The 21892-nt window shown below is 52.7% G+C and overlaps 1 protein-coding gene across 5 annotated transcripts; it reads left to right on the top strand.

Moving 5' to 3' along the window:
- The first annotated feature begins 103 nt into the window (after positions 1 to 103).
- On the top strand, positions 104 to 20411 carry CNTROB (centrobin, centriole duplication and spindle assembly protein). Of its 5 annotated transcripts, none has more exons than XM_044249026.1 (20): positions 104 to 143; positions 1182 to 1320; positions 2130 to 2214; positions 2431 to 2512; positions 2982 to 3138; positions 4257 to 4373; positions 4588 to 4704; positions 5051 to 5149; positions 6121 to 6357; positions 6681 to 6827; positions 15303 to 15436; positions 15772 to 15897; positions 16067 to 16229; positions 17004 to 17259; positions 18126 to 18262; positions 18478 to 18541; positions 18720 to 18890; positions 18993 to 19125; positions 19587 to 19659; positions 19883 to 20411. In XM_044249026.1, exons 2-20 carry the CDS (start codon positions 1249 to 1251, stop codon positions 19994 to 19996), a joined length of 2484 nt encoding a protein of 827 aa, XP_044104961.1. In that variant the 5' UTR covers positions 104 to 143; positions 1182 to 1248; the 3' UTR covers positions 19997 to 20411. The 5 variants fall into 5 exon arrangements, with proteins under 5 accessions (XP_044104961.1, XP_044104959.1, XP_044104963.1 ...); XM_044249024.1 differs by having other exon boundaries at positions 110 to 143; positions 952 to 1320; XM_044249028.1 differs by lacking the exon at positions 104 to 143 and adding an exon at positions 182 to 326.
- Positions 20412 to 21892: the final 1481 nt, after the last annotated feature.

Here is a 21892-nt window from a genome sequence, read left to right on the forward strand (position 1 = left end):
CCGGCTCCTCAAACCTCAGTGGTGAAGCCATAGCTCCGCCCCATGCCTCCCTCAGCCAATCCGTGCCGCCGGACGCCGCGCACGCACATCTAGGGCTCCCGGGCTTTAGAAGCGGTCTGGGCGCCGGCGAAGGAGAGCGCTGGGTTGGTGACGTCATCTAGGAGAGCGAGGCGGGGCTGCGGACGGTGGGCGGGAGGCTGCCAACGGTTTTGAGTGTGGGGAAGGCGGCGGGGGTGGCTGTGCTGGGGTCCTTGGTCTCCCGGACCGGGGCTCAGGGGAGAGGGACAATCCCTAGTCCACACTTTGGCAAACTGAGCGGGACTGAGGTCTGGTTGTGTGGCGGGGGGTCGTTAGGGGTGGTCGGGGTAGAGGGTCTCAGGCTAGGCTGGAGGGCGGCGGACTTTTTAGAGAGATCTGAGGGGGTGGCCGAGGGTTCACGAAGTTTCTCGTGGGTTAGCACGGAGGGAGGGATTCCGAGGAGCCTTGCTATGGCTTTCTTGCCAGGAGCGGTCGGAGGGGATATACAGGAGGGTTGACCGTGGGTAGAACAGGTGCATGGCGAGGGGCGTGAGGAGGTGGGGAGCGTGAGGGTCCTGTCTCTCTGAGACTCGGGGCAGGTGAGGGCCAAATAAGACTGCTGGAGGGAAATCAGGCCCCTGTTGGATTGGGTTTCAGTTTGCATGTTCTGGGTGGAAGAGTATAAGAGCCTGTGCCAGAAGTTCTTCAGCACTCCAGGGGAACTGCAGTTGTTCTGTCGCCCCTCGGTCTTCTGTCCCCACCCCCACCTCGCTGCACCCTCCTTTTCCACCGGTTCCAGGGGCTGTGGAAGGAAATGCTTTTGCCCTCTCCCATGGCCTCTGGAACCGCTGGAAATCTTTCCTCTAACCAGAAAGCCTCCCTGCTGCTACTCACTAAGGATCCTTGGCTTGGAGTCGTTCTCCTTTCTCCCAGATCTTCTTTCCGGGTGCACTTCCTCCCCTGGGGTCTCCTAAAGCAGGACCGGGAGTTCCCAGCTCTGCTGTCTGGAGTTTTCTCCTGCTTGTACTCATGGCAACATCAGCTACCAGCCCCGGCTCACCTCTCCAGGCTGAGGATCTCCTGAGTGATTCATCAGAAGCCCCTGGGTTGAACCAAGTGTCCTCTGAGGTGACCTCCCAGCTCTATGCTTCTTTGCACCTTAGTCGCCAGGCGGAGGCCACTGCCCGAGCCCAGCTGTATCTCCCCACCACCTCCCCACCTCCTCATGAGATGTTAGATGGCTTGGCCCAGGAGCTGAGTCGCAGCTTGTCAGTTGGCTTGGAGAACAACTTGAAGAAAAAGGTGAGAGATGTGTCTTGGTGACCTCTAGGATCTTGGAATGGGCGCTGGTTTGAAAAAAAAAAAATGTTGCTTTTCTGAGACTTGAACTCCTGTTGTTGGATTTCAAATTCCTTTAAGTGACAGAGTCCCTTCTCCTTGTTCCTGGGAGCAAATGTTTATGGGGGTGGAAGTGGCCTGGGGGAATGCCATAATTTGGAAAATTGTGAAACTTCTAGGGTTTTGTGGTCAGAGACACCTGCACCACGGGACTGGTTGCTGTGCCTTGACTTGGGCACTGAATGAGGATAAGGTTTCTTCCAACTCAAGAGGGAGCTAGGAACGCAAGGATAGCAAAATTTGCTAAGCTCCTTCCAGCTCAAAGCTAGTTTGACTGTACGGTTTACAGTTGGGCATGTCAGTCATTAAAACATGGTCTAATCGATGACGCATGTCACAGAGAGGTTGGTTATTAGTGTTGCACACTGCTTGGGTTTGGAAAACTGGAGGTATCTTGTGACGGGCACTAGGAGCAGTTTGGAAAACTAATAGCCCTGGACTGTATGGTCTTTAGACGAGGTACTTGTTCTCTAGTTGGCAAGGATCCTCACCAGGCTTGTCTTAATGTGCCCAATTAATTTATTTACTTACCTGGTTTCTGTAGACATTTGAATTTCAACCCTTACTGAGTTAGTTCCAGTTTTCTTGGCTATCCCAGGTGCTGGAGTAAAAATTCTTGGGTTTTAGGGGTCCCAGATGCCAGGGAATCTGGCAGTAGGTAGAACATAAGTCGTTCAGATTGCTTCTGATCTTCGTGTTGCTTTTTTCCCTAGGATGGCTCCAAGCATATCTTTGAGATGGAAAGTGTTCGGGGTCAACTACAGAGCATGCTCCAGAACTCCCGGGATGCAGCCTATCGTGAGTTGAACCCAGATTTAAGGCGTGGGAGAAGGCAGAGAGTGGAAGGCATCTGAGACAAGAGAGGGCAGGAGGAAAGGCTCCAGTTCTTTGGGAGAGCGGCTGGAGGAGTGCATAAAGTCAAAAGGAAAGGCCCTCTCCTCTCTTCGTCTGCAAGTGCTCCCTGTTCCTATCCTTACCTGACTCTGGCTGTGCGGTCCCTCTGGCTGCCTGCAGGCGATCCTGTCACTCCGGGTCCTGGCTCAGAGAGACGAGAAGAGGACTCCTTTGACAGTGACAGCACAGCCACCTTGCTTAAGTGAGTTCCCCTTGGGGTTCTCCTGGTTTGCGTGCTTGTTTTCTCGGAAAGCTGCGTGTTCTTTTCCTTAGTTCTGTCTTTCCTGCTTTTCTGTCTCTTTGGGACCTAAGATGCTTGTACCTTAGCTTTTGGTTTTCATCCTTTTCTTTTCTTATTTTCTATCCCTCTTTACTCCTTCTTGAATGTGGGCATCTGTTGCCTAGTACCTGGCTTTCTCCCAACCTCTAGTCCTTCTTCCGCCAGAAGAGTTGGCTTGTTCCTGCTAAGACTTTTACTGCTGGGAATGTGGTAGACAGGGAGGAGCAGTGCGGAGTGAATCACAGTACCTGAGTGCTGTCCAGCTCTATGACTTTAGCCAAGTCTCTTGCTCTTTCTGAGTTTCCGTTTCGTTGTTTGTAAAATGTCACGCTTGGACTAGGGGCTCTCGAAAGCTTTCCACAGCCTGATACTCTTTGCCTGCTTTGCTCAGCACCCGGCCCCTGCAAGACTTGTCTCCGTCTAGTTCAGCCCAAGCCCTGGAGGAGTTGTTTCCCCGCTATGCCAGTCTTCGCCCGGGACCCCCGGTCAATCCCCCGGATTTCCAAGGCCTGAAAGATGCTCTGGATTCCGAGCACACCCGTCGCAAGGTGAGTCACCAAGGCTTCCTTTCAGAAGTAGCAAAGATTAGAAATAGGCTGGGTTCTGGGAAGGGCTGAGGGTTGAGGGCCTGTAACCCGAGACTTTGCTCAGATGGCTCTTCAGTGAGGCCGACTTTGACCATCCCGTCTAAGATGCACACCCCTCATCTGGGTGGGTGTTCAGGTCCCTTGGGTGCTTCCTTCATAGAGCTTATCACAGGGGCACCTGGGTGGCTCAATTGGTTAAGCATCTGGCTTCGGCTCGGGTCATGATCCTAAGGTCCTGGGATCGAGCCCCGCATCAGACTCCCTGCTCAGCCAGGAGCCTGCTTCTCCTTCTCCCACTCTTCCTGCTTGCGTTCCCTCTCTTGCTTTTTATCTGTCAAATAAATAAAATCTTTAAAGAAAAAAAAAATATATATATATATAGCACTTATCACAGTCCCAGATATCTTGTCTGCTTCTCTCCTCTAAAATTTAAGCTGCTTGAGGATCAGACCTTATCTTGTTCAGCACTGTCTTCCTAGCGTCTGGAATGTGCCTGACACAAGGATACATTCCAGAAGCGTGTAGGGAATAAACAACATGCCTCGCTGGCTTTTGTGAAGGCTTTATGGCTACTGGTGATACAATGGACTATCTCTGCAAGCCTCAGTGTATGTGAAGGGGGCAGAGAGGTGGACTAGGCAGGGGAGAGGTTATAGTCATTGGTTGTGTTGTCCTTTTTGGAACCGTCTCTTCATCTGTTTGAAACTGCCTGGGCCTGAATGAAAGGTTTCCTCCTTTCTCCTTGGCCACGTTTAACCATTGCCTAGTGAGCTGCTTTAGGCACGAGTCACCTCCCACTCTGCAGTGTGGGCTGTTGCTGTCCTGCCAAAAGGTCTGCAGGAGACTTCCTTGGGAAATCCAGGAAACAGAAGAGCCTGGAAGCCAAGCCCTGTCTCCTGAGCTGGTCTTGGCCTCTAGATTCCTGCTCCAGAATTCCTGATTCTTCTTCTCCAGACCTATTCTGTTCTTGGGACCTGGGCTCCCTATCTCCAGCCCATTTTCGCCGAGAGGCGCCGGGAAGTTTGATGATTTCATCAGACTAGAGATGTGACACCCAGGCTTGTCCTCCTCCTCCTCAGCATTGTGAGCGCCATATTCAGAGCCTCCAGACCCGGGTGCTGGAGCTCCAACAGCAGTTAGTTGTGGCTGTGACTGCTGACCGCAAGAAGGATGTCATGATCGAGCAGCTGGACAAGGTGCCAGGGTGGCAGAAGGCGGGTGGGTCTCTCCGTGGGGGGCGCCAAGAAACAGGAAAGGCGGGGTGGCCACCCAGCGTTTCCCTGTTCACACTAGGAGCTGGGGGTGGGTTTACCGACCCCCGGGAGAAGGTGGCTGTTGATCCCGCCCCCCACGGGCAGAACCAGGGCCAAAAAATTACTGTGAAATTCCATTTGTCTTTCCTCCCCTGAGACCCTGGCCCGAGTGGTGGAGGGCTGGAACCGTCATGAGGCCGAGCGGGCAGAGGTGCTGCGGGGGCTCCAGGAGGAACGGCAGGCCGCTGAGCTCACCAGGAGCAAGCAGCAGGAGGTGGGCAACCCGCATTGGATAGCATGAGAGCCTGCGGTGCAGATCGATAGGGGAAGGGGTCCACATAGCTCCGAATCCGGGTCCCCAGCAGGCTGAGCTCAGTCTCGGAGCTGCAGGCCCGGCTGTTCTTGTCCCCATCCCCCTCCCTGCCGTTAGTGTTCCTGCTGCCGGACTTGCGTCCTCGACGTCTTCCTAGATTTTCCCACACTGCGCAGTCTTCTCTTCAGGCCCCCAAGTCACGGAGTTAGGGCTCACTTTTAAAGTCGATATTGCGGAAGCTTTCTGCAGTGTAACGTGCGGGGATTCCCCTCCGTTCCTCTGTCCTGTGTTCCCCTGTCCCTGAAAGACAGTGACCCACCTGGAGCAGAGCCTTTCCGAGGCCATGGAGGCCCTGACTCGTGAGCAGGAAAGTGCGAGACTGCAGCAACGGGAAAGAGAGACACTGGTGAGAGGGCCGGGCTGGGTGCACTCCAGGGGAGGCCACTCATGAATTCTAGAGTGCTGTGGGCCATCGGTGGGTGTGGGAGCTGCACCAGGGGTATGTTTCTCCAAGCCTGTCCCTTGGAACGCTCATTCTGCTAGGTCCTCTGTGAATGGGGCTTGGCTGCCAAGTTGGCTTGAGAGACTCTACAAATCATCGCCTCACCAGAATTCTCTGGGGGATCGGCCTACAGTGTAGATTCCAGGGACCCATCGCCGGGGGTTTTGATTCAGTAGATGTGTTATGGGGCCGGGGAGCTGAAATGTGCCAAAATATCAGCAGCTTCCTAGGTAGTTTTGTGCAGCCAGGTTCGGGAACTCAGATCTAGGACAGAGCCAGAAAAGGTATGGGGTGAGACTCCGTCAGGTTTCCTGTTGCTGAAATGGTACGATGATTACCCGTATGAATTAGCAGCCGGGTCTGGAACTCGGTTGTGTGCGTGACGTGTGCTGGCAACATGCGAGCCTGTCCTTGTCACCTTCACGGGCTTTATCCCACAGCCCCAGGTCATGGCTGCTGCTTGGCTGACTCCTGACCAGAGGCTGGACCTTCTAGTCTTGGTGCAGCTTCTTTTAATGGCGATAGTGACAGCTGTCGCATATCGAGCGCTGAGCGCATGCCCGACACGGCTAATTGGTCTCTGTGTGCTCTTTGCCAGAATCCTCACAAGGCAGGCCCTAGATACGAGGCCAACTTTGAGGAGAAAGAGGTGTGCCTACAAACACGTAGCGAGTGACAGCTGGGACGCAAACAGATTTGAACCCGGATGTACTGAATTCTGGAACATACACTCCTGTTTGCCATGTCATAGGCCTGTGGGTCTGACAGCTGTTGCGTTTTTAGGGGACACGATTCTCAGCGGGTACACTGGACGGGGGCAGATGGCTGGTCTCTTGAGGGCTTGCTCAGGGTCACGGTTTTCCCTGGGACTCCAGGAGGAGGAGCGGCAGGCGCTGACCCTGAGCTTGGAGCTGGAGCAGCAGCGGAGCCGGGCTCTGCAGGAGGAGCGGGATGAGGCTCGGGCCGGGCAGCTGAGTGAGCACCGGCAGCTGGAGACGCTGCGGCTGGCCCTGGAGGAGGAGCGGCAGGCCTGGGCCCAGCAGGAGCGCCAGCTGCAGGAGCGCTGTGGGGCCCTGCAGGAGGAGGCGCGAGTGCAGCTGGAAAAGGAGAAGGTTAGAGTGGCCGTTGCAGGGTGGGGGATCCCAGCTGAGGGTTGGAATGACAGAATGAGATGGGCGTCAGAATGTGGGGCAGAGGGGATGGGGCTGGAGAGCGAGGAACTGTCCGTGGGGCACACGGTGGAAGGGGCGGGGCCGGGGGGCACCTGGTACCCAGAAGACCGAAGAGTGAGATGCTCCAGAGCCCAGCAGAGAGTCAGGTGTGAAGAGGGCGAGCAGTGGCTTGGGTTTCAGGGCGTGGGAGGATGCCTTGGGGAAGGGAGGTGACTGGAGGACAGCAAAGGGGACATGCAGTTGAATTGGATCTCCTCTCCCAGGGGAACGCACAGAGGGAGGCGCAGGTGGCACGGGAGGCCCAGCAGCAGCTGGCGCTGGTGCAGTCGGAGGTGCGGCGGCTAGAGGGAGAGCTGGACACGGCCCGGAGAGAGCGGGACGCCCTGCAGCTGGAGATGAGCTTGGTGCAGGTCAGGGGGCGGCGCGGTCCTGAGGTTGCTGTCGGTCTGACGCCCAGGGACCTTTTGGGAGTCATGGCCAATGCTGCCATTTTTTACCGGGAATTTTGAGCCCTAAAGCCTTCTGCCTCGTCCGCGGGGCACACGGTGCCCGAGACTGTGTGTCTTGCTAAGCCCCTGTATGGCCGCACGTACGGTCAAGGTTAATTTATAAGGTATTCACAGTAAGAGATGGACGGTCACTCATGTTCTACCTGGGCACTTACAGCAGCTGATCGCGATAAGTTATGCGAATACGGTCTCTCCACACGGCTCACTGTCCCTCCCTCACCTGTCTCCAGGTGAGGTTGTGAGATGGGGAGGTGCCCAAGTAGGGGTGTGGAGGAGGCACGGGCGCAGGCATGGGACACGGTGTTAGGCTGCTACCAACCTTCCTGCATCAGGAGGGGGATGGCCTGCTGGGGGACCACAGTTGACCGCAGATAACCGAAAGGCCCGGAAGCAAAATCGTGGAGGGGGTACTACTGTGTGTGTTAAGCGTGTGGTAAGGGCACACCAGTGAGGTTCCCAGAGCAAGTCAGCCTCAGTGACTTTCCTCATTAATGATGCATGTAAGGGGACGCACCCAGTTTCTGGGACAGCGAGGCCAGTGTTGGGAAGAGGACCGTCCTTTTACTTTTCACCCAGCTCGCAGAGGTGATGGACTGACCACGTGGAAACTAACTGCTGGTGGAAGACTGAGGATAGGGATGTTGGTCCGGCTCCACAGCGGTGCGTGAGCAGCCGTAGCCCTCCACAGTGCCGCTTGCTGGGTGTTCACTGAGTCTGCACAACAGCCCCGCTCTGGGTGCTGCGTGCTGGGAGCTGGGAACTGTCCTAGCCAACAGGAAGCCATCAGCTTGGGCTGGGGGGGCGCTGTCTAGCACACATCTTCTTGAAGTAGCGTGATAGATGACTGTCAAGCGACTGAACGATTCTTGAGTCTGGGTCATCTTTGCAGTGAGGTCTTCCCCATGAGCTGAGTAAGATCCGCAGCCTCTGACGATCCCCGTTCCCTCCCCTGTTTGAATGTTTCTCCTAATATACTCCATTCTGCCCCTTTTAAAATCTTGTGGATTTCTCGAAGGCAAGGATTTTTGTCTGTTCATCGTTGAATCCTGCAGTAGTGCCCGGGTTTAGCTTTATTCAAGCCATCGATTTCCTTACTGTTCCATCCATTATGGAAAGGGAGGTATTGATGCTTCCAGCCACTGCTGCATGGCAGTCTGCCCCTTTGTCTTGATATGTTTCGGGGCTCTGTTAGGTACATAGATGTTTATATTGTCGTGTTTCCTTGATATAACCTTTTTTGGCTTAAAATCTACTTTGTCTAACGATCATCTAGTCCCCACCCTAGCTCTCCTGGTTGCTGTTTGTTGCGTAGGCTGTCTCTTTCCATCCTTTTACTTAACAGGCTTTTGTGTCTTTGTATCTAAAGTGGGTCTCTTGTTGACCACATATAGTGGATCCTGTTTTATTTTGTTGTTTAATCCCTTCTGCCAATTTCTGCCTTTTAATTGGAGAGTTTAATTCATTTACATTTAAAGTAATTACTGGCAAAGAAGGACTGATTTCTGCCATTTAACTATTTGTTTTCCGTACGTCGTCCTTGTTTCTGTTTTTCAGTCACCTGTTACTGCCTGTTTGGATTATTTCATCAATATTTTGTGTACCATTTTCGATTCTCTTTGTTTTTCCTTTTCTGTACATTTTTAAAGTCATTTTCTTAATGATTCCCTTGAGGTTACAATTAATGTTACAGTAATGGTCACTAGCGAAGGACACTAACTTCAGTTTCAACAGTGCGCAACCAGTGTTCTGTACGTCTGCGTCTCTCCACTTTCACATTTTTACAGACACAGATTTCTCATCCTGTTTGGTGCACCTGCCTTTTACATCCCATAGGAAGAAAGGAGCTACCGACTGAAAGCACGGTAGCATAGGCATCTGTGTTCACTCACAGAGCAGCGTTCATCGGCGTTCTTTATTTCTTCATATGGCTTCTGGTCACTGGCCTGCAGGCCTCCCTTCATTTTTTGGTAGGTCAGGTCTCCTAGAAATGAATGCTCTTAACTTTTGTTTATCCAAGAATGACTTAATTTCTTCTTCGTTCTTGAAGGTCTTCATGTTTTGTTTCACTTGACCATTGATTTTCCTTTGGCCCTTGAAATGTGGCATTCCACTGCCTTCTGGCCTCCATGACTTCCTATGAGAAGTCGGCAGTCAGCCTTATGGAGGCACTATCCTAAGGGGCAAGGGGCTTCTCTCTTGCTTCTTTCTCTGTGTTTTGTTTTGTTTTGTTCTTAAGATTTTTATATATTTATTTGAGAGAAAATGTGCACATGAGCCTGGGGATGAGCAGGTGGAGAAAGACAAGCAGACTCTGCTGAGCAGGGAGCCCGACGCCGAGCTCAGCACAAGCTTAGTCCCATGACCCTGAGACCACGACCGGAGTTGACATCAAAGTTGGCTGCTTAACAGCCTGAACCCCGAGGTGCACTTCTGTGTTTGGCTTTTGACAGTATGACTGTGCTGTGTTGTAGTGTGGATCTCCTTTAGTTCATTCTGTTTAGAGATTATTGAGTTTGGGGGATGGGTAGATTTATGTCTGTTATCAAATTTGGGAAGTTTGGGGCTGTTTTTGTTTTTGTTTGGTTTTGTTTGTTTGTTTGTTTTTTCAGATTTTTTTCTGTTCTTTCTCTCTTGTCATTCTGGGACTTTGCTGATGCATCTGTTGCTAAGGCATCTATGGGATGTCCCGCAGGTCCCTCGGGTTCTGTTCAGTTTCTTGATGGTTCTTTCTTGTTGCTCATTGGATTGCACAATTTCTGTTGTTTATCCTCCGGTTCCTTGGCCCTTTCTTCTTCCTGCTGAACTCTGCCAGTGAGTCCCTTTGGTGAATTTTTTAAATAGTCTTTATTTTGGGAGGCAGTTATATGTTCAGAGCAAAAGTGAGCAGAAGGTAGAGAGATTTCCCATATACCCCCTACCTCCACAGACACATAGCCGCCCCCATTACCAACGTCCCTCACCAGAGTCAACCATTGGTTACAATGGACAAACCTACCTTTACATGTCGGTATCACCTAGAATCCACAGATCACTTTAGGGTTCCCTGTCACTGTTTTACATTTTATGGATTTGGACAAATTTATAATGACATGTATCCACCTTTATAGTGTCACACTCAGTGTCACTACCTTAAAAACCCTTGGCACATGTCCTGTTCACCCCTTCCTCCCTCTAGCCCCTGACAACCATTGGTCTTTTTTACTGCCTCTGTAGTTTTGCCTTTCCAGAATGTCATATGATTGGAGTCCTACAATACGTAACCTTTTTAAACTCACTTCCTTCACTTAGTGATAGGCATTTACGTTTCTTCCGCATCTTTCCATGGCTTGATAGCTCATATCTTTTTTTTTTTTTCAAGATTTTATTTATTTATTTGACAGAGATCACAAGCAGGCAGAGAGGCAAACAGAGAGAGAGAGGAGGAAGCAGGCTCCCTGCTGAGCAGAGTCTGATGTGGGGCTCGATCCCAGGACCCTGAGATCATGACCTGAGCCGAAGGCAGCAGCTTAACCCACTGAGCCACCCAGGCGTCCCCTATAGCTCATATCTTTTTAGTGTTAAATAATATCCTGCCATCCGGGTGTGCCGCAGTGTATTTAGCTATGTGCCTACTGATGGACACCTTGGTTGCTTCTCATTTCTGGCAGTTAAGAATAAAGCGGTAAACAGCCAGGTGCAGGTTTTGGTGTGAACTTAAGTGTTTAACTCCTTTGGGTAAATACCAAGGAGCATGGCTGCTGTATTGTGTGGTTAGAGTACATTTTGTTTTGTCAGAAACCACCACCATGTCTTCCAGAGTCATAGTACCATTTTGCGTTCCTGTCAGCAATGAACGGGTGTTCCTCTTGCTCCACATTCTCTCCAACATTTGTTCTGGTCGATGTTCTGGATTTCGGTTATTTCAGTAGGGGTGTATAGTGAAATAGGGGTATGGAGTGGCACCTAGTAAAATTTTCATATTATCAATTGTACTTTATTGCTCCAGAATTTCTGTTTGGTTCTTTTTTCTAATTTATGTCTCTGTTGACTTTTTCTCTTTGTTCCTTCATTATTCTGATTTCCAGTTGGTTGTCCAGATTGTTCATTGAGCATATTTAAGCCTGTTGATTCAGTGTCTTCGATTAGTAATCCCAATGTCTGGGCTTCCACAGGAAACGTTCCTGTCAAATCTCTTAGTCCTCTCTCTCTCTCTTTTTTTAAAGATTTTATTTTTAAGTAATCTCCACACCAAATGTGGGACTCCCAACTCACAACCCTGAGGTCCAAGAGTTCCATGCTCTACCAACTGAGTCAGCCAGGCGCCCCCTACTTATTATTATTTTTCTAAAGGTTTTATCTATTTATTTGAGAGAGAGCGCACATGCACACATGTGGGGGGTGGGGCAGAGGGAGAAACAGACTCCCCCATGCGCAGGGAGCCCGATGCGGGACTCGATCCCAGGACCCTGAGATCATGACCTGAGCTGAAGGCAGACGCTTAACCCACTGAGCCACCCAGGCGCCCCTTTACTTATGTTTTTATTATTGATTTATAGCTTAACTTTGTGATTAGAGAGTATGGTCTTTTAAAAAAATTGCTTAAGTGTATTCCACACAACTTTGTGTGTTGAAATATTTCTATCTTAACAAAGTGTTGCATGAATAGTATAATGAACGACGCTTACATTCACCTGTTGACATTTTGCAACATTCGTTGGTTTGGCTGCACCTCCCTGTCCCCCTCTCTCCCTTCCTCTGCCCCCATCACTGGAGAGTTTCTTGCGGATATGAGCAAATATATTATTTTTGTTACTTAAATTCTTTGAAATTTTTTGATACGTATTTTTGTTCTAATATATGGGCCATTATTCTAAGTGTCTCATGTGTGCTTAAAAATATGTATCTTATGTTGTTGGTGAAGTGTTATGTATGTATGTGTCTATTTGTATGTGTGTTGAGTTTAATTGAGCTGTTTAAATCATTGTTTCCTTATTGATTTTTTTTTCTGTTAAAATCCCACCAAATGTGGATTTTTCTATTTCTCCTGTAGTCTGTCAGTTTTTGCTTTATAGATTTTAAGGCCGTTGTTAAGTGCATATAAATTTTAAAATTCTACATCTTCCCTGGTAAATTGGATGTTTTATCCATATGACATAACTCTCTAGATCTCTCCAGGCCTTTTACCTTAGAATCAGTTTTTGCCTAATAATATGATGTTACTAGACTTACACCAGCCTTTTCAAAAATATTTTTTACGCTTTTTCCTTAAAGTAGAGCTTGCCTGGCCAATAGTTTTGTAATCTTTACTTCAGCCTTTATATATTTGTCTCTTAATTGGAGCATCAAATTCTTTTACATTCAGTTTATTTATTTATGGTTGGGTGTATGTTTTAACTTTAGATTTCATTTTGTCTTAAATACTTAATGTTTATTCTTCTTTCTTGTCACCTTTGAGATTCCTTACTTTTTTTCTCACTTTCCTTCTTTTGTCAGCTGGTTTTAAAGTTTCTGTCTGTTTAGGAGTCATTTTCGAAATTACAACACGCATACTTCAGCCAAAGTGAATTTATTGGAGGTAAATATCATGGACAAAGAAGGGAGCCAACATCAGCGTGGCTGGGAGCTTCCCAAAGAAATTTAAAAAATACTTTTACAATATAAAAGTTACCTGTCAGGCAAGTTTGAATAGTAAAGATGTAGAAACTCTTGGTTACCTTTTTTTTTTCTAAAGATTTTTATTTATTTATTTGAGAGACAGTGAGAGAGAACATGAGAGGGGAGAAAGTCAGATGGAGAAGCAGACTCCCCATGGAGCAGGGACCCTGATGTGGGACTTGATCCCAGAACTCCGGGATCATGACCTGAGCTGAAGGCAATTGCTTAACCAACTGAGCCACTCAGGCACCCCTGGTTGCCTTTCTTACCATGTCCCTTTGTATGTGTCCTTTCAGGATCTTTTCATTTGAGTTTGTGCATTGCTGCTTTTTTTTTTTTTAAAGATTTTTTTTTATTTACTTGACAGATAGAGATCACAAAGTAAGCAGAGAGGCAGGCAGAGAGAGAGGAGGAGGAAGCAGGTTTCCTGCTGAGCAGAAAGCCCGATGCGGGGCTCGATCCCAGGACCCTGGGATCATGACTGGAGCTGAAGGCAGAGGCTTTAATCCACTGAGCCACCCAGGTGCCCCCCCCCCTTTTTTTAACGATGTATTTATTTATTTGAGGGAGAGAGAGAGAGAGAGAAGGAGCCGGGAGTGGTGGGAAGGGAAGAGGGAGAGAGAATCCCAGGCACACTCCCTGCGAGGAGCCAGGCACGGGGCTCAGTCCCAGGACCTGGAGATCATGACCTGAGCCGAAACCAAGAGTTGGACGCTTAACTGACTGAGCCACCCAGGCGGCCCGTGGGTTGCTGCTTTAAAAAAACATACGCCTGGGTGGCTCAGTTGGTTGGACGACTGCCTTCGGCTCAGGTCATGATCCCGGAGTCCTGGGATCGAGTCCCGCATCAGGCTCCCAGCTCCACGGGGAGTCTGCTTCTCCCTCTGACCTTCTCCTCGCTCATACTCTCTCTCACTGTCTATGTCGAATAAATAAATAAAATCTTTAAAAAAAAAAAATACGCATTTGCTGCAGCCTGTTACTGTTACCTCTTAATAGAGACATCTTTCCATATCCCATATGCGCAGTACATGCAGAAAGATGGACATCGTGACTTTGAAGAGTTGTGTAATGTCACAGTGAATGGGGGCATTATAGTTTTCTAGTTTTCTTAAGCATTTTCCTTTCGATGAGAAATGTACACGGACACCAGTTTTTTCACTAGGAAAGTAGTGCTGCTGTGAGCGTCATTGTATGTAAGCCTTGGGTGCCTGTTCTGTAGAGCAGATTACTTAAGGGCCATCGGCGGCTCCGAAGGAGTAGCTCTTTAAGTTTTCCACCAGGAGAAGGCAGGCAGTGAGCTGTGTAGAGCAGTCAGTATCGGGACGCAGAAGTTAGACCGGGGCTGGAGTGGGAGAAAATGGGAAACAGTGCATACAGTTTTCCTTTTATAAAATGAAAATTCCTGGAGATCTGCACAGTCATGTGAATACAGTTAAGACTACTCACCTGTATGCTTAGAAGTGGTTAAGAAGGTAAATTTTATATTATGTGCTTTTTTCTACCACAATTTTTAAAAAAAAAAAAAAAAAAAAAACTACATTGGTAGAATCACGAAGGGTTTCACATGGCAGGAGAGCGGGCCGTGTGGGGTTGCTGTAAAAGCTGTTTTGGGCAGCCAGACTCCATTCTTCAGGCAGCGGTGGCCTTTGGACGGTTTCAAACAAGGGGAGAATTTGAGCACATTTGTATTCTAGAATATTTGCTCGGGCACAAAGTGGAGGATCTCCTGGGGCAACATGAGAGAGGGTGCGGGGTAGAAGAGAGTGCAGGAGATCAAGTAAGCGTGACCTGGTAGTGAATGGCCGCCGTCGTGAGCCAGGGACTAGAGTCAGGAGATGTTCAGGAGGTAGAACGGAAGGGCCCTTTGGAAGGTGGGACAGAAGCAGGAGAGTCAGGGCTGACCTATAGTGCAGGTGTCCCTGTGGAGAGCAGTGCTGAGAACTAAGGCAAGAAGTCGCGTAGGAGGAAAAGATTGGAGTGTAAAACACCAGGTGAGCTCAGTGTTGGAGCTGTTTTGTTTGAGGTGAGCCAAGAACCCTTATTCAGGAGGCTTCTTGGTGTGTGGGCGTAAAGTCCAGTGAAAGAGACAGATTTAGAAAGTGCTCAAAGTATAAATGGTAAGAAAAAACATAGCCCGAGTGCCCCATGTTTACTAACACACGTGAAAGCCTCTGGGACCCGGAATGTTAGGAGGCTTTCGGGGAGAGGACTGAGGACGGAGCTGGAGAAAGCGTCCGCCCCCAGTGGGCACTTGGGGGAGCAGGGGGTGTGGGGTTGTGGGGCTGGCAGCGGGGCAGGGATGAGGGACACGGGCTGCCGGTGTGGCAGGCAGGACCCCATGAGACAGAGATGAGGAATCATCTCTGTGGGATTCAGAAGTCCAGTTACGCGTGGGGCATTCGGGTTTCAGAGAGACACAGAAGGACTGGGAGGAGAGGAAGGAGCGTGGGACACGGCCCGACCCTGTGTTAGGCGGAGGGGACAGGGACGTCCACTGCCCATCGTGGAGATAGGCTCCTTTGACCTGTGCCTGCTTTAGGCTACACAGATACTTCTTTTGTCCGGTGTCACCGGGGTGAACCTTTCGCGGGGTGAACCCCACAGTCCCACCTGGGAGCCTCCCTTCCCTCCTCCCTGTTCTTCCTCCCTCTGGCGTGGGGCAGGGGTGCTGGCTGTTCTGTCTGCCTCCCGTCCAGCCCCAGCCTGGGGAGCCCTCAGCTAGCCTCTTCTCGCTCCTAGGCGCGCTACGAGAGCCAGCGGCTGCAGCTGGAGTCCGAGCTGGCCATGCGGCTGGAGCAGCAGGTGACCGAGCGGCTGGCGCAAGCCCAGGAGAGCAGCCTCCGGCAGGCCGCCTCCCTGCGGGAGCAACACAGGTGCTGGGCCCTCCTGGGTGCTCCCCTGCCTGGACAGGGACAGTGCTGGGCCTCCCCCTGCCCCTCCCAGGCCCACTTCCTGCTTCCCCTCTCCCCGACCAGCGTTTTCTGGAAACGCTTCTTCAGTCAGCCACTGTCCCACACACCCTCACCTCAGGGTCTGCCTCCGGGGACCCTGTCCTCAGACGCCTGCTCCGTCCCTCCTTCCTGAGCCCCCCGGGCCTCGGCCAGCCTGGCTGCTGCTCTTGCTGTCATAGGCACGGCTTCTGGCCCTTTCCCCTTTGATGACCTTGGACTCCAGGCTCAGCCCTCAGTCCTCCCCCTTGCCCTCCCAGGAAGCAGCTGCGGGACCTGAGTGCACAGCATCAGCAGGAACTGTCCTCTCAGCTGGCCCAGTTCAAGGGGGAGGCGGCGGAGCGGGAGGAGCGGCAGCGGCAGGTGCTGCAGGACTACGAGCTCAGGTCCGGCCCCTGTGGCCACCCTTTCCCGAGCGTGGAACCCAAACTGGGCAGGGCGGAGGCCTGCCCCCTCCGTGGGCCTGTCTGCGTCTACAGCAGCCCCGGCACCTCTCCGAGTCTTGGTGCCCGCTCCCTCTGAGGCTGCCCATCCCCTCTGCCGTCTCTCCCCCAGGCTGGCCCGGGAGCAGGCCCGGGTGCGTGACCTGCAGAGCGGCCGCCAGCAGCTGGAGGAGCAGCGGGCCGAGCTGGTGGAGAGGCTCCAGGCCATGCTGCAGGCCCACTGGGAGGAGGCGAACCAGCTGCTCAGTGCCCCCACGCTGCCTGCAAACCCCCCGGTAGGCATCGCCCCTCAGACTTGGCTGATCCTGAGGTCAGTCCTAGCACCGCATTGCTGGGGAACCCCCGTGTGCTTCCTTGAAGAAGAAGGGAGTCTTTTCGCCGTGGTCGCCGCTCTCCCAGGGTGGCCCCGACCCGGGGGACCCGGCTCTCCTCCCCTAGCCCCAGAGGAGTCTCACCCTGAGAGCCCCAGAGGAGCCTCGCCCTGTTCTGGTGGCATCTCCCACTTCCTGGCCATAATTCGTCAGTTTTTATTTTAAGCTAAAATCTCATTTGGAAGAGATAATAACACACACATGAAGAAAGGGAAATCAAATAGTTCGTAAAGGCCTGCGGGGGGATGTGTTCTCCATCCTCCCCTGCCCATGGGCTCTGGCGCTCTGCCTGGAAGCAGCCCCCGCGGCTTGTGCCTCATGCTCGCCTGGCCCCCGTGGTGGCCTCCTGTGCGTGGCAGCGGGACTTCTCACTTGACCAGGTGTGCATTCGTGGCATCAAAGTCGACCTCTCCAGTCTGCTTTCATGCACAGAGCTGATGTAATTATCATTCGCACACATCTCCGTGCCCACCTGTCTTACCTGTACAGCTTCTGGAGCAGGAATTGAGAGGTTGAAAATAAGCATCGGAAAAAGATTGGGAGGTGGTGGTTGTTACCAGATCCCTTCCTAGGGGCTTTCTGCTCACGCATCATCTTTAGCTTGGAATCCAGGTGCCTGTAACCAGTCTTGGGTCTGCGTGCACAGGGTGTGAGCTGCCTTCCTTCCTCTGTGCCCAGGTCCCCACCACCAGCCCCTCCAGCCCTGGGCCTCAGGAGCCGGAAAAGGGGGAGCGGAGGCTGTGGCCTCTGCCTCCCATGGCCGTAGCCCTAAAGCCCGCGCTGCAGCAGAGCCGGGAAGCCGGGGAGGAGGCGCTTGGAGGGCCGCCGCCTGTCCTCTGCGGCTCCTCCACGGACCTCGGCCTCCTACTGGGCCCCTCCTTCCAGAGCCAGCACTCTTTCCAGCCCCTGGAGCCAAAACTCACCTCATCCTCCGGTAAGTGGGGACCTGCGTCCCTCACAGGTGCCCTCTCACCTCCTCTCTGTGGGCAGCTCCGTCAGTTCCCCAGCCCCCAGCCGTCTCCGAGACCAGGAGGTGCGAGGAGCAGGGAGAGCTCGTGGCAGTCTGACACCGCTGGGCTTGATGGGAAGCAGACCTGGGACCCGGGTGCTCTCCAGAGCCGATTTGGGGCCACGTGAGCCCTTGATGCTGCTTCTCCCTGCGCAGCTCCTTCCTTGGTGGACCATGCTCTTTGCCGGGTTCTTGCTCTTCTCTCCGCCGTTTGATCGGCTGTGACACTGGTCGCAGCCCGTACTACAGACAATGGTAGAGAGACATCGGTGTCTCTGTGTCTTGGGTCCAGCTCAAGGAGAGGCGCCCCGATGGGTCGGTCACTGTTCCTTGGGTGCGGTGGCATTTCCTGGCTTGCCGATGTCCACTTGGGTGGACGGCGGCACTCTGGGGTGCAGGCCTGACAGCCCAGGTCCAGTGAAGAATGAGAGACAGGTGACATCATGACTTTAAATGTAGAAATAAGTAGTCATAGTTAAAAAGAATGAGGGTGTGTTCCCCTCCACGCCAGAGCGTGTCCCTTAATTTCAAGCCATTCTAAGCATCGGCTTCTGGTCTTCGGGGAGCTTGTGGTGAGGTTTCTTTGCTCAGAGTCCCAGTGGCACAGCCTTCCCCTGCCTGCCACGCTTCTCAGAACCCAGCTGGGCCTCTCTCCAGTGGCTGCAAACTCTGGCCCTGCCCTTCTCCCAGCTGGGATGCCCCTGCTGTATCTAATTTTCTCTGGGCATTTGGGGTTCCTTTGTAGCTGACTCCCTTCCCCGACAACACACACGTGGCTGTTTCCTTTCCAGCTGGGACCTTCCACCCTGACCACAGGCCAGAGCGGCCGTTCCCTGAGGAAGATCCTGGGTCTGACGGCGACAGCTTCCTCAAGCAGGGGCTACCGCCCCCCTCCCAGTTCGAGGGCCTCAAGCATTTTTTGCAGCAGGTGAGAGAGGGCCCCTGCCCGTCCCTCCTCACCTCCTTCTCCCCTTCTCCGTTTTCTTCTCCTGGGGCGGTCCCCCTTTCAGGACTGGTGCTTGTTTCAGTCTCTCTGATTCCTGCCTCATAACCCCCTTCTGGAACTTTCCCTGGGTCTGCCTCCCAGACCCAGGTGTGTTTCTTTATTGGTCCTCAGGGAACCTTACTGTGTTTTCCCCACAGCTGCTGGACACAGTCCCCCAGAACAGTGAGGCTCCCTCTGTGGATCTGTTACCCCCAAAGTCTGGTGAGGGCCGACTCTGAAGAAGGCTGGGGCTGGAGTTGGGGAAGGTGGGATCTGACTGCGGACCTTTGGGAGCTGGCAAAGGTCATAGAGCCTCGTGAGGACTGGGTGGCGGGGGCGGGGCGCATCTCCTTGTCCCTTGCCCCATTGCCTGATTGTCGCATCTCGTCCTTCTTGCTAGGTCCGCTGGCTGTCCCATCCTGGGAGGATGCCCCGCGCATGCCCCACCTCCCACCCCCCGTTCATAAAACCAAAGTGCCCCTGGCCATGGCGTCCAGTCTTTTCCGGGCGCACGAGCTTCCCTCAAGCCAGTCCCAGAGCAGCGGTCCCAGCGGCAACTCCCCGGACACGGGTACGCGGGCCGTGGCTTCCCGGGACATAGACAGGGGAGGTCTCGGTGTGGAGCCAGTACCTGGGACTGAAGGCCCTTTTGGGTTCCCGCTGCACCTCTCAGGTGGAGACGGGCTGGCTCCCACGGGGCAGCTCATGGACGTGTCTCAGCTCTTGCGACTGTACCAGGCTCGGGGCTGGGGGGCGCTGCCGGCACAGGACCTGCTGCTCTACCTGAAGAGGCAGGAACACGGCAGGTACCAGCCAGGAGGGCGGTGGCAGGGGGGTGCGGCCCATGGGCAGCCCGGCTCAGACAGGGACCAGCGGGCCGGGTGTGGGCCATGGAGCCACGGAGAAGCATCCATTGTTCCTTCCCGGGGAAGGAAGTGAGGAGTGGTGGGCCCACGGTCTTCTCTCTTCCTCTGTCCCTCGGGGCTCCCACCTTTCTCTGGTCTCTTCCTTTCCAGTGTCCGTTTCCTTACCTGTGACCGCCACCTCTGTGTCTTCATCTCCTCCTGCCTTAGCTTTCTGCTCTTTACCCCACAGCTGAGAACTCAGAATCTAGGACTGTGACCTCCTAGTGTACCTCCATAGCGAGTCTGCCGGGTGTCCTCCCGCGGGACCCCCAGGTCCGTCTTGTTTGTTCTTCTTCCCGAGACAGATTGGGGAGTGGGGCGGGGGGCAGCTCCCCATCCTCATCCCTCCATTTGTGTGGCAGGACCGACAGCCGAGGGGATAACGTCCCCAGAAGAAACACAGACTCCCGTTTGGGTGAGATCCCCCGGAAAGAGGTGAGGGGTAGTGGGGCAGGGATGGGGGCGTGGAGGGGCTCTCGCTGACTGGTCCCTGGCTGGATCCATTCTATGTTGCCCAACCTCTACTTCCTGACCATCTTGCATTGCATGGTCTCTCCCCTATGCTGAGTGACCGTGGCCCCTTGCGCTCGGAGCCTTTCCTCAGTGGCGAGGAGGCTGATTCTGCCTCCTTTTCTCCTCACCCTGGATCCCCTCCCAGGTGCTCCCTCGCCGCCTTGCTCCAGCCCCTAAGACCGAAAAACCTCCAGTTCGTAGGAAAGGTGGCCACCCTGCCCCCAGCAGCACAAGGAGTCGGGGGGGCATCTGGAGATGAGCCCCCTGCCCTCTCTACTCTTAATTTAATAAACGCTCGAGAGTCTGCATTCAAGTCTCTTGACTGCTAGGCATCTGCAGAAACGGAGATTTTATAGGAAACTACTTTGTAAAAAAACCTCATTCTGCTTGAGTATGTTTTTTGTATGTTGTACGTTCCTGTTATCTATTCTGTGGGAAAGACATGAAGCCTTTGAAGAAAGCTGGCCTCTGGCTGGGTCTGAGAAGTTCCTGTGAGCTAATGCTCAGTGTTTCGAGAGTAGGACGTGCAGAGCGATTTTAACTGCAGTTGGCGGTGGAATTATGGAAGATTCTAATTTTCTTCTTTATACGTTTCTGTATTTCCGTATTTTCTAAAACAAGCGTGTATTACTTAATCAGAAAAAACAAACTTGTAATAAAAGTAAATTATTGTATAAAGAGTTTGAGTAAAAATTTGATTGTCAGGGGAGAGTATTTGTTCCTTTTTTACTTTTTTTGGAAGATTTTATTTATTATGAAAGAGTAAGAGAGGGAGAGAGCAAAGCCAGGTGGAGGGGCAAAGAGAAAAGCAGACTCCCCACTGAGCAGGGAGTCGATGCGGGGCTTAATGCGGGGCTCGATCCCAGGACCCCGAGATCGTGACCTGAGCTGAAGGCAGAGGCTTAACGACTGAGCCACTCAGGCGCCCCAAGATTCTTGGTCCGTAAGGGTGAGTAAAGCTTGAGGGTTGCATCTGTAGGGCACTGACTGACCCGACCCGCAGACACGCTGCAGCGGTAAGACATGGGGTAAAGACTAGACTGCTGGCCAGGGGAAAAGAAAAAAGCCACCATTACAAACCTGGCGTCCTCCTTCTCACCAGAGTGAACAAGAAAGAACAAGCCCGAGTGCGAAGCCGCGGAAGGCCCCAGCATCCCCCCATGAACAGGGACAGCTGGGAGTCTGCAGGATGACACCCCGGGACCCGTGGCCCCTGCAGCTCCCAGCTCATCGCGGGTGGTGAGGACGCCAGGTACTGCTCTGAAGGGCCCGGCCACCCCGGGGTGTCTTCTGTGACTGGGGGATGCGTCACTCTGCCCCCCCCAGTTACTCGGTTAGTGCCAGCATAGACGTGATGGCACACACCTCAGTGTTTCATATCCGGAGGGGTCTTGGCAGGCCTCCGCGGAGAAACTTCAAGAGGAGATGAAGGCCCGGGACCAGCTCTGGCCAGGACAGCCCGGCCTCGGTGTCCATGCTCAGGGCTGCGCTCTCAGGCGGAGAGACGTTCTCCAAGCCCTGTCTGTCCCTCTACCCATCTAGGACAATGTTAACCTTGTTCTTTTTTACTTCAAGTGCCTAAAACTGGTCTGAACAAACTGGTTGGCAGCATGTGGTCACCATTGCTAGGATACCATCTTATGCCATTTTTAAAAGCTGGGGACATGAACACCAAGTCTTACCTTGTCGTCTCCTGGGTTCCAGCCTGCCACCATCCGTCACCATGCCCTACATTTTTCCGGACACGAAGGACGGTCTGGAGAACATTGCCCAACTCTACAGAACAAAATCAGAAAGGGGCACAGTGCTGACCGGACCACGTGTGGGACTTGTGTACTTACGTGTAACATGCATGTCTTGTATGCAAGAATCATGTCTCTTCACTGGAGACCAGCAAGGAGGAGCTGGGGAAGGGAGAAAAGCCACAGACAAGCAGCCCCCCAACTTTTTCCTTCCATAATCATCTTAGGAATTTGCAAGTTCTAGAAACATCCACACACGAAGCAGGTGGGTGCAGGCTTTCAAGTCTTCACTTAGTGTGGACGGGGTGTGACGTGGGACTTTGTCCCTGAGCCCTCCCACAGCCCCCTGGGAGTGGGCACAGGAGGTCTGGTGGCAGAATATATTGGGGTGATGAGGCCACTTCACAGCCAAG

This window comes from Neovison vison, chromosome 5 (genome assembly GCF_020171115.1).
Source record: "Neovison vison isolate M4711 chromosome 5, ASM_NN_V1, whole genome shotgun sequence".
Taxonomy (NCBI): Eukaryota; Metazoa; Chordata; class Mammalia; order Carnivora; family Mustelidae; genus Neogale; species Neogale vison.